Source organism: Drosophila nasuta, chromosome X (genome assembly GCF_023558535.2).
Source record: "Drosophila nasuta strain 15112-1781.00 chromosome X, ASM2355853v1, whole genome shotgun sequence".
Classification (NCBI taxonomy): domain Eukaryota; kingdom Metazoa; phylum Arthropoda; class Insecta; order Diptera; family Drosophilidae; genus Drosophila; species Drosophila nasuta.
The window spans coordinates 16,272,726-16,284,291 of NC_083459.1; the positions used below are offsets into that span (position 1 = coordinate 16,272,726).

Consider the following 11,566-nt stretch of genomic DNA (forward strand, 5'->3'; position numbering starts at 1 on the left):
CACCCCACCACCGCACTTGGTAACGTAATTCCATGGCCAGAAATGGCAACTGGACACAATTGTAGGCGCTGTGCATGCCACGCCCCATTTAAAGCTGCTGATTGTTGCATTGTGGCTGGGCAAACATGCAACAATGCAGCAACAACAACTGTGCAACAACTATTGTTCAACTGCAGCTACAACTGCAACTGCAATTGCAACTGCAGCGTTAAAGCCAAAAGCCAAATGCCAAAAATTACACGAATTCATTGCAAATGCAACTCGAAAATGTAATTTGCTTTGGCCGAATAACAAAACTAATGTAATTTTGCTACACAGATTGTGATAGCATCGCCCACACTCTAAACATACAGATCTGATAAAGGAGTTGCTCAGCTGTACAATGTGATTTGTCAGACATATTAAGTATACGACTGGTTGCTGCCATTTATGCACAATTAAGCAACTTTCTCTACTGCATATTAAATATTACATTTCATATTGTGAGAAAGTAATTTAATAATAGTTTCTTTTGTTTTCAACTGGCAATTAAATCGAATGAACAATTGAATAATTTTTCCGTTCCTTGCCAAAGCACTTTTAGTTCACAATTGGCAATAACAACTCTCAAAAATATTATTAACTTGTCTATGAAATTTTACTTCCATATTACAATTTTATGCAAAATCAAAATATTCTCAATAATAATGCAAATGCTAGAAATTTTGAAATATATCAATATACCAAATAAAGCATTTGGTATTTCGGGTATTTCTAAAAGACCTGATTGCAGTTTTCGTTTTTAATTATTTTGTTATTTTTTGCATAAATTTATTTAAGCATTTCGAGTTGCTCAATTGACAGCAACAATTTTTAAAAATATTTGTAATTTCCTTATTTAATTTTACTTCAAAAGCTACAACTCTTAATAATATTCCTAATAATTTCCAAAAAAAAAAAAAAATGAAGAAATTCAAAGGCTAATTAATGAAATTGAGTAACACACAAAAGACATTCTATGCACATGCGTTTATCATTTGATACTCGTGAGTGGAACAAGAACTGAACACAATATGCTTGTGTGCAGTACATGGAAAATAAATATCGTTCTAATTGGCAAAGCATTGTAGCCATTGTCAGCAATGATTATTGGCCTAATTGACTCGAGGATATGTGAATGGAAATTCGAAAATGCTTTTCACTAAAACTAAACGAGCGAACATAAGAGAGAATAGTGTGCGTGTGTGTGTGTGTGTGTGTGTTATATATGTTATATATAATAAACTAGTTTCGGTTGTCTAATGATTTGCAGCAAGTGATTGGCAGCTTCGAGTTTCGAGTCTATTCATTTCGATCAAAGAGCATTCGTGCATTCAGTGCTCGCATTTCATTTTGAGCAAACAACAACAGCAATTCGTATACAATGCAATCTGGCAGCGCCAGGAGGCCGCAAAACTACAGTAAACAACATACAAATCGAATGGCGTTGTCAGCTGCCCTTTTCTCTGCCCCTCCCTCGCCTTTTCCCCTCTCTCTACACTCAGTTGGAACTCGCTGCTCGATGCATTTTCATTTGTGTAATTACATTGGCGCATTTTCAAACAACAATTAGCGCGTGTTGGCAACTCTCTCTCTGGCTGCAGAGGACGCGACTCGTTTACAAAAGCAGTGAGGAGGGAGGGAGAAGGGGGGCGTACAACTTTTCAACAGCCTGTGTCCTGTGCGAAGGGGGCGTGTCAGTTCAGTGGTTTGAGCTTGCAAAGGTGGCGACGTCGACAGCGACAGCGACAGCGACGGGGTTTTGAGCCACATCATCAATCATGCATTTGAAAAGTTTATTAAAGAGCGTGAGCGAGATAGATATCTAAAGATAGATAGAGAGAGAGCGAGGGAGGGGAAGGGATGCAGGGGCAGGGGCAAGGGCAAGAGTTGCAAGTGTACTTAGGCGCTAAAAGTTTTCAATGGCTTTTGCGCTTGCTTGCTAACAAACTAAGTCAGCCAAATGTTGAAGCCAAAAAGTTTATGCAACTGCACACACTTGTGCACACTTCAACTCACACACACACACATACACAGAGAGAGAGAGAGGGCGACACACACATACATACGCATGCCTGCACATCGACCATCAATTCAAATTTGGCCGTGAAAACTCAACAACGACAACGTCGTTGATCGCATTTCAATGACAAAAGTAGGCCGGCAATTTTCGGAGCATGTGCAAATGCTGTGAGTGACTCTGTGTGTGTGTGTGTGTGTGTGAGGGAAATTGTTGAAAAGGGCTTTTCGATTGAAACTGCTGCTGTTGCTTCCTTGCGCTGCGCTCTCTCCTCTCTCTCTCTCTCTCTCTCTCTCTCTCGCATCTCTTTTGTTGTAGCATGAAAAGTTTTCGCATTGCTTTTGTCGACTATTTTCACTTTCGCTTTATAAACTCGCATCGCCTGCAATAATTTACCACACACACACAACCTCTCGACCCCGCTCTCTGTCTGTCTCTGTCTCTGTCACTGTCTATGTGTGTGTGTGTGTATATATTTTCAACAATTTTCAATAACAATGGCAGCCTGTCGTCGGAGACGGAGGCGATCCAAAAGTGCCTGACAATGCTGAATTTATGATGCACAATTCACTCAGGAAATTTCAATAAATTGCTGCTGCCAATGGTATTAAAGATGCTGCTCTTCTGTTCTGTTCTGTTCTGTTCGGTTGTGTGTGTGTGTGTGTGTGCAACAAGATGCTGCACGGATGCGTTTGCCATTTGCAACTTCGATTAGCTCTTTGACTAATATCGATAAATGGCGTGGCGATTAAGGCTTGTGACATGCACTCTATTCTGATACAAACAAACAACAATCATACGACATGTATGCCGTGCTGGGACTAAATATAAATACTGCACTTACGGTGGGCACTTCGTAATTGATAGCTCACAAGTGATAAATGATTTTACACACATATCAATCATACGACGCGTGTTCGCGTTAAACAGCCAAATATGAAAAGGTAATTGCATAATTTATAATGTAAGCAAATGAACTTTGGCATATGAATTTATGAGGTTTATCGCAATTGTTTGCCCGCTGTTTTGTTATCCTGTGGTATATTTTAAATGTACGAGTATATCGCTATACCAAACATATATTTTTACATGATTATATTTACTATATATACCCGCTATTTTGTTCTCAAAATCAATATATCAAATATACTATATTATTTTATGCCCGCTATTATAGTATGGTATATTTTAGATGCATTGAAGTAGATTAATATACCAAATATAAAATATAATATATTTGCATGCATTTTTCGGTATGTTAACTTAGTATGTTTTAAGAAATATACCGCAATGTTTTATATTTTGTTTCATATCCACTATTTAATACTCTGAGGTATATTTTAAATGTATCAGTATATTAATATACCAAATATGTAAATATTTATTATTTTCATTTATTTTGATGGGAGTATATTAATATACCAATTATAGTCATTGGAATATTTTGAGCATTTTTCGGTACATTAGTTTGGTATATTTTAAGAATTATACCGAAATATTTTGCCTTTATTGCCAATGGCTAGCGGGTCGAGCATATTTTATTCCTAAATTTATCTCTCTACACTCTTTATTTTCTTCTCTTTCACATATTCTAATTAAGTATTATATATTCCCTGTTTTGTAAACATATCTTCACCTATTCTAAGAGAAAGTCATTTCGTTATTATATTGCTGACCCACTTTTGAGTGTATTTAAGCTTCGGCTCGAGCTCATCTCACATTTCTTGCTGCGAGTGCTTCGATTGTTGCCCAATGGGGCATGAATGGTGCCTCCTGCTGGTCACAAAGCTAAGTTGCAAGTGCGTTGCTGCCTATTCATCTCTTTTTCTTTCTCTCTCTGTCTTTCTCTGTGACAGTTTATCTCTCTTTCCTCATTGCACACACACTCACACACACACTCGTTTTTTTGCCTGTTTGTGTTTGTTAAGTTGCGCGTAGACGACGCTGCTTTTGCTGCTGCTGCGGTCATGAATCATGCCAAAAATTGCGACGTCGACGTCGTCCCAAATTCTGATGCTGCACTTGAAGCAGACGACGACGACGTCGACGACGACGACCATGAAGACGACGTTGCAGACATTGCAGAATGCGACTGCAATGAATTTGTCGCACTGCCACAGCTCCAAAAAGTGGGCGTACAGCAGCGTTTTGCAGCAGCAGGCAACTGCAACTGCAACTGAGGCACGCCCCATTTTTTTGCCAAGTGGCGTCGTCGTCGTTGTCGTAGCACTTCACTTTTCTATATTAGCGCCACGTAAGTGCAGCCGCAGGGGCGTGGCGATTACATTACACACTGACTTGAGTGGGCGAAATGGCAAAGAGAGGGAAAAATGAAGAGTGAAGAGTGAAGAGGGGCGAGAGCTGAGTGTGCAATTTCATTGCACTCTTCTCGTTCGTCCTCGTCGTGGTCCAAAGCCATAATCCATTCAACCATCCGCCGGAGCAGTAGATAAAACAGTTGGACAGCCAAGTTACGAGATAAGTTTACAATAAAATGCAGTCCGAAGTTGTCACACTCTACGGACAAATGCAATAAAATAAGCATAAAACACACACAATCAAAAACACAAAAAAAAACAAACTTTGCAAAAGTGATAAGAGAACGTTTAGCATAAAACTAAATAGGAAATAGATACAGCAAATATCAAATAGAAATATGCAAATTTAAAGGGAAAAGCGTATAAAATAATATGCTATATTTGAAAACTAAACGTGAGCAGCAAAATTGTGGCGTGTCAGTTGACTTTAGTCTGCTGTCTGTTAGGTGCCAAAGCTAAAGGCAGTTTCTAAGCTGTTTCCCTCTGCTGTATGTTCGAGTGGGGAAAGTGCTCACGAGTTGTCGTCTGTCTGCTGGCTGCTGGTTGCTGGTTGCTGTGGGGCGTTACTTGCACTCAGACCCCAAAGAAAACACACACACACACACAGCACTCTATATGTGTGTGTGTGTGTGTGGTTCGTTTAATGGCCACAAAGCGGAAACTGGAGCGTGGCAACTGACGGCGACGCTGTAAAAATTGCTGCAGTTGTTGCTGCTGCTGCTGCTGCATTAGCAGCCATTTGCAGCAGCTATTGATGCGCTCTTCTATACGCTAAGTGTGTGTGCTATATGTGTATGTGTGTGTGTGTGTGTGTGAGTGTGGCGTGCTTTAGTGCTATTTATTTATGTTTACTGCGTTGTCTGCTGGGCAGCCAAAATGATGACATGAAAAATTGTGTTGCCTGCTTTTGGGCGCTGCCTTCGCCTGCCATTTGCTGTCGCTTCGCTTCGGTTTGCTTTGCTTTGCTTTGCTTTGCTCTGCTGCTGCTGTGATTCTTATTGCCTGCCCGAAGGCAACTCAACTGAAGATGGGGCCAGGGCTCGACTCGACTCGAGCTTTTCATGCTACGAGAATTTATGGCTTTTTAAATCGAAAGAAATTCGATGCTTGTTTAAGGCGCACCCAACAAAAAAAAAAAAAAAAAAAAAAAGAACCAAACGAGCGTGCGGTAAATACGCGTGTGAATGCCAATAACAACAACAACAACCACAAAATATTTCGGCAAGATTGAAGACTCAAGATTTATGTACACTTTTGCATTTCTTTCTTTTTACGAGCTGAGAACAACAACAAGAGCAGCAACATATAGAAATGCGCTGTCCGAGTCTCAGTTGTGTGGCTCAAGGCAAGGATTGCCTCTAATTGCAGTCCAGTTTCGGTTTCAGTTTGAGTTTGAGTTTGCGTGAGGCAACCGCAAATGTTGCCGCGCCATTAAACGCAGTGTTGTTGGCAGCAAGACGTTGACTGCGACGACAGCAGCGACTGCGACTGCGACTGCGACTGTGATGTCAACTGCGATGTCGGCCTTGGTGACGCGACGCGCATAAAAAATGAAAATCAAATCGACGACACGCACAGTAAAGGCGTTGGCGTCCGACTGAGCTTTGGAGAGGTGGGTGGATAGCAAGCATTGGGTCAGCTGAGGCCACGCTCAGTTGGTGTGTGTGTGTGTGGGCGTGGCTGTGCGGCTGCCTTGTGCTAGTTTTACGTCTGTGCAGCAGACAAAACGTTTGCTTGCCACACAGCTGCGGCCTCATTTTGCGGATGCCGCTAAAACTGAAACTGAAACTGAAACCGAAAACTGCGACTGCGAATGCGAATGCGACTGAAGTCCAAGACTTCGAGTGCGAATGCGAATGCGATTCGTAACTATCTCTTTCTCCCTCTTTCAGCAGTCGAGCTGCCTTTGTCGTCCTTTGTCCTTCGAGTGTTGTCAGCTGTTTGCCGTTTGCCGTTAGCTGTTAGTGTCCACGTCCACTGTCCCAACTCGATTTCATTTGCACTTTCCATTTCGAATGCGTCCAGACAACATGTCTCCCAATCTGCTAATACCCTGCCGGTGGCTCCCTTTCCTTTCTTTACTTTTTTTTTATTTTTTTTTTTCTTTTTAGAGGGCCATATGAAATTGCGGGACCCAAACGTGCCAAGCATTTAGAGAGCACCCAAGACTAAGGGACGAATGCGTATGCGAATACAAATGCGATGGCGGGGCACAGAAATAAATGAATGATTAGCCCTTCCAAATGAGAAATCGAACTTAATAAAGAGTTTAAAGCGCAATAAACTATCTCTTGTTGATTGGCCTTGTCTTGCCTTGCCATGTGCTTTGATTGCAAATCAATATAATGCCATCGTTTACATGCAATTTGCCATCAATTGTTATTCATGATTGTTTAATGGCAGCAGCAATAGCAATATGATAAGTTATCGCTGGTAATTAACTCACTTAACTGGCTTAATTCAACATAATCAAGAGGGTTTGCATAGAAATTAGATGCATAGTAAAAGGGCAATTTATATTGCGTATACGACGTGTAGTTAAGGCAGATAAAAAACAAAAGGGTTTGACTGCATTAAATACATAATTACTTCATGTTAAAGTGTCACAGTAAATTTAAATGAATTCATTTAGCTAGTTAACTAAATTATTTTGGATTCAATAATAATGGATTATTCATTGAAAATTAAAGAGACAATTTAAAGTTGAAATACTATAATATGTTCGTATTTATTCTTTACTCTTTGAGTATTTTTCTAGCTGTGTTTAAAAAACCTAAAATTGAAGCATGCAGAAGCGAAATTATTTGCATATTTTATTAATTTGTTTGCATTTTGATGAAAATAGAAAATAATAATAGTCTCCTATTTATTCTTAGAAAATTTAAGAGCCTTTTCCTAGCTTGCCTCAGTACAATTTAAAGTTTAAGCACTATTAAGTAATTTGAAAGTGAACTCATTTATCTATATCATTTTATTAATAGTATTTTGATAAAATATAATATAACAGAAGTTTCCTATTCTTTCATTGAATTATTAAATTATCTGTGCTCTCTTTAAATTAGTAATTAATATGAGCTTTACAATAATACTTTAAACAATTTTAAATAAACTTAAATTCACGAGTATTGAAGTAATTTGAAAGCGAAGTCCCTTTTCTAATATATTTAATTTAATGCATTAAATAGCGTTCTCATAAAATAGAAATTATTAAGAATTTCATAATTAACATATTCTTTCAAATAATTGAGGAGACATTATTTAAGCTGTCTTTAGCAGAACACTAATTAAAATCTCCAGAAGTAATTTTTGAGCAAAGTAGAAATAAAAATAAATCTGAAATAAATTAAATAAGAAAATAATAATTAATGCATTAATTAATTCAACTATTTTGATTAAGTAAATGCATTCTAGTTTCATACAGTTTTAGCATTTAATTCTTTAAAAGTTTAAAGAGACTTTCTTTAAGCTGTCTTTAGCAGAACACCAATTAAAGTCTGAAGTCTGCAGAAGTAATTTTAGAATAAAATGTCATTAATATGTAGTCTGTTTACATCAAAAAAAATAATAATAGTTTTAGTATTTTTTTAGTTCTAATTTATGAATTTATTAATTGAACTATTTTACCTAAGTAAATGCATTCTAATGAATAGGAAATTCATAGAAGTTTAACATTTAATTGTTTGAAAAATCAAAGAGTCTTTTAAATAAAGGAAAGAAAGGGCATTTTGTAGTTGCTTGTTGGCTTCTTTTCTGTGTTGTTGGTTGCTGCCAGAATGGCTGAGCTCCCAAATTAAGCTGGTGCAATAAAAACGTGGTAAGCCCACGTCCTGCATCTCTGTTGCCCACTCCTGACTGACTTGACTAACCGACTGACCGACTGACTGACTGACTGACTGACTGACTGACTGACTGGCTGTCCTTCTGCTCTAGCATCTGGAGCTGCTAACTCGAAGCACTTAAGTGGGCTGAATGGACAGCCAAGATGAGCTTTGAGAGGGAGCGAGAAGAGGCATGGGGAGGGGAAGGGGGCGGTGGAAGGAGGGCGTCTAAGAATGTCGAGCAATGTCAGGCGATTGTTTTGTGTTTCAAGTCCTTTGCGTGGCTTTGTTTGAGTAAGCACTTGAAGGGATGGGTCTTTGCATTAGATTGGGTCGAGGACATTGGCCCAAGAGTGTGGGCTAATAAATATGGTATGAGAGAGCAGCACGGATATACACTATACTATATATATAGACAGAGAGAGAGAGAGAGAGAAAGATATGTGTATAAGGAGGGGGAGTGTACTTACTTGATATAAATGAAAGCACAAGAATCATATCTATGGTCACTTGAAACCACTTCATCTCATTTCCCTCTGCGCGCTTATCTCTAGCGTTGTGGGCGTGGCAGCGACGTTGTTGTAGCTGTTACAGTTGTACAGTGACTGCTAAATGTTAATTATCAATGTTGTGACAGTTCCAATTGTTGTTGCGGTTGCTGTTACTGTTGCTGTTGTTGCAGTTGCCTTTGGCGCAGGCGTTGCTGCTGTGCGTGGTTGCAAGAAGATTGTTGTTGTTGCTGTTGCTGTTACTGTTCTTCTCGTTGTTGTTATAACTATTAAAATTAGTTGCAGTTTTGTTATAGTTGTTGTTGTGCGTTATATGCATTTCAGTTGTTGTTGGATTTTGGGATTTGGCAGCATTTATTTACATTTTATTTCTTTTCGTTGAGAAATGTTTCCTTCGATAGTTGCAAGTAACACTCGATTCGATTCATTCGATTCGCAAACTTTTCATTCTTGTTGTCGATTTAATTAAATGAAATTTCTCTTGTTGTTCTTCTTGTTGTTGTTCCTGTTGCATATTATGTGTTTGCTTTCGTTTTTGTTGCGAGTTGTTCTAGTTGTAGTATATTTTCTATATATAATCTATAACTTGCTATAGTTGGTATTAATATATCCTTTTTGTTATTCGTGTATATTATAATTGTATAAATACAAATATTTGTTTCTTGGCAGTATTCGATTAAAATTCTTTAAATGTTTTTTTCGCTATTTCGCTGGTGGCTGCTCTTCGCCTGCTGCTGCTGTTGCTGTTGCTGCTGATCCTGATGCTGTTGTTGTTGTTGCTTCTCGTTTTTCAGCTCCTGCATTTCCCTTTTTTGTGTGCTGCTCTTTAATGCTTCTCTAGGCTTCTTCTTCTTTCACTTCTGCCTTTGCCCGTGTTGTCGCCTGCAAGAAGTATATAAAAGACATTTGCCACATTTAATTAGTCTTCGCATTCGCTTGTTATACCCGTTACCCATAGGGTAGAAGGGTATTATAGCTGTGTGCATGCAAAAAATGGATGTAACAGGCAGAAGGAGGCGTCTCCAACCCCATAAAGCATATATATGCTTGATCAGCGTCAATAACCATGACGATACAACCAATTACGTCTATCCGTCTGTCTGTCTGTCCGTTCGTACGAACAACTAGATCTCAGAGACTATAATATATAGAGATCTGGTATATTTTGCACTCTATGGTATATTTTGAATGTAGTACTACTTTTATATTTTTGGTTGGTATACTTTTAGTATTTTTGTGGTATATTAATTTGGTCTATTTTGAATGTAGTGCTACTAATAACACACTGTAATATATCCTTTGGTACACTTTTGGTATTTTTACGGTATATTATTTTTGAATATTTTCAATATATTAATACCGCACTGTTTTGCTTTTACTCTCAATGGGTAGCAAGTATCTCACAGTCGAGCATACTCGACTGTAGCTTTCTTACTTGTTTCATATTACAAAATATTTCGCTGATTGTTGTCCGAAATTAAACAATAAGCACAATAAGAAAATTTCGCAAGAATTAACAAGATTTCGGCCACAAAAGGTCGGCTGTGGAGTGAAAGTTGCAAAGACTGATTAATACTCTGCCCTACTTTGGAGAACATTTCCTCTACTCAACAGCTAAATACTCTTCATTCTGAGTGTGCTTTAATACCTGAAATTATCTGCGCTCTTTTACAACTGTGAGTTGTACTTATTCAAGTTGGTTGCTTAGTGTTAAGTGCTCTTAATATTAAATAGCCTTAAATGTGAGTAAGCTATTGTGTGTTGAGTCTGCTTGCTACGCTTATCTAACTTTGATATCTACTCATCTCTCTCTTAGTTTGTGAACTTTGCAGAGCATTGATTGGGTCGGCTATGCTCGAATGCATTATCCGCTTGCTTGTTATTATTATTATTTTTTTTGTACTGTGCTGTTGGGGCGGGAAAAGTTTGCTTAAATCGCAAGTGAGCCGAGCTGAGCTGAGCTAAGTTGAGCTGAGTTGAGCTGCTTTTGGGCATCACTTGGCTTGGTTTTTGTTTTCGTCTAGTTCTTCTTATTTTCTTATGCAAATTCATTTTAATTATCATTTGCGTTTTGGGCATCTTTCCGACCAAATTGAATTGTAAGGGAAAAAGTGAGAAAGCGACATAAAGCTGCCTGCCCTGAAGAAAGTGAAGGGGAAGGGGGAGGGGGATGGGCGAAACAAAACACAAAAAAAATAATAATAAAATAATAATAAAGATATTAAAATGAAAAATTGTTCGAGGCGCATAAACATTTTCTGAATTTCAATTTGTTTACGTGGCTCAAAGGCGCTTTGAGGTTTATGCAAAGTTTTCTTGCTTTTTTTCTTCCTTTGTTTTTTTGCACTCGGCTTGGAGTGGGTCGCATACTGGCGGCGTGCACTGTGTTCCGCTTAATTCAATTACGAATTTTTTGTGTTTTTGTGCTTGGCCCCAGAGTTGTCCTTGAATAACCTAGGCGAAGCGAGTTGAATGGCCACAGCAGCAACAGCAGCAGCAGCAACAATAATCACTAGCGACCCGGGGGTCAGGTGAATACGAGAGAGAGTACTATTCAAATGTTAATTGAATGCCAGGCTGGGCAAATGAATGTGAATGTGAATGCCTAGCTGGGCGCATCGAACAGCTAATTGGGAATTAAGCACAAAGCGCAGGCTGCAAGAGCGAAAGCAGACAGAGAGAGAGAGAGAGAGAGAGAGACAAAAGGTGAAACAAGTTTGTAGTCGTAAGTCTTGCTAGATGCTTTAACCGCTTGCGAATTACAAAACTTTCGTTAAGAACTTAAGCGCTGTTGCTTATGTGCAGCTTAAAAAACGCTTGTTGCAGCTTTTACGAGCAATATATAACAATTTAATTACGAGTTAAAGCTGCAACACCGAACAC

At 38.6% G+C, this 11,566-nt stretch overlaps 1 protein-coding gene across 1 annotated transcript in view; it reads right to left on the reverse strand.

Moving 5' to 3' along the window:
- Positions 1–8,728, reverse strand: part of LOC132796775 (acetylcholine receptor subunit alpha-like) — a 60,992-nt gene extending 52,264 nt beyond the window's left edge. The window contains exon 1 of the mRNA XM_060808052.1: positions 8,645–8,728. Coding sequence (XP_060664035.1) covers positions 8,645–8,699 — 55 coding nt within the window. The 5' untranslated portion in view covers positions 8,700–8,728. The remainder of the gene's footprint in view (positions 1–8,644) is intronic.
- Positions 8,729–11,566: the final 2,838 nt, after the last annotated feature.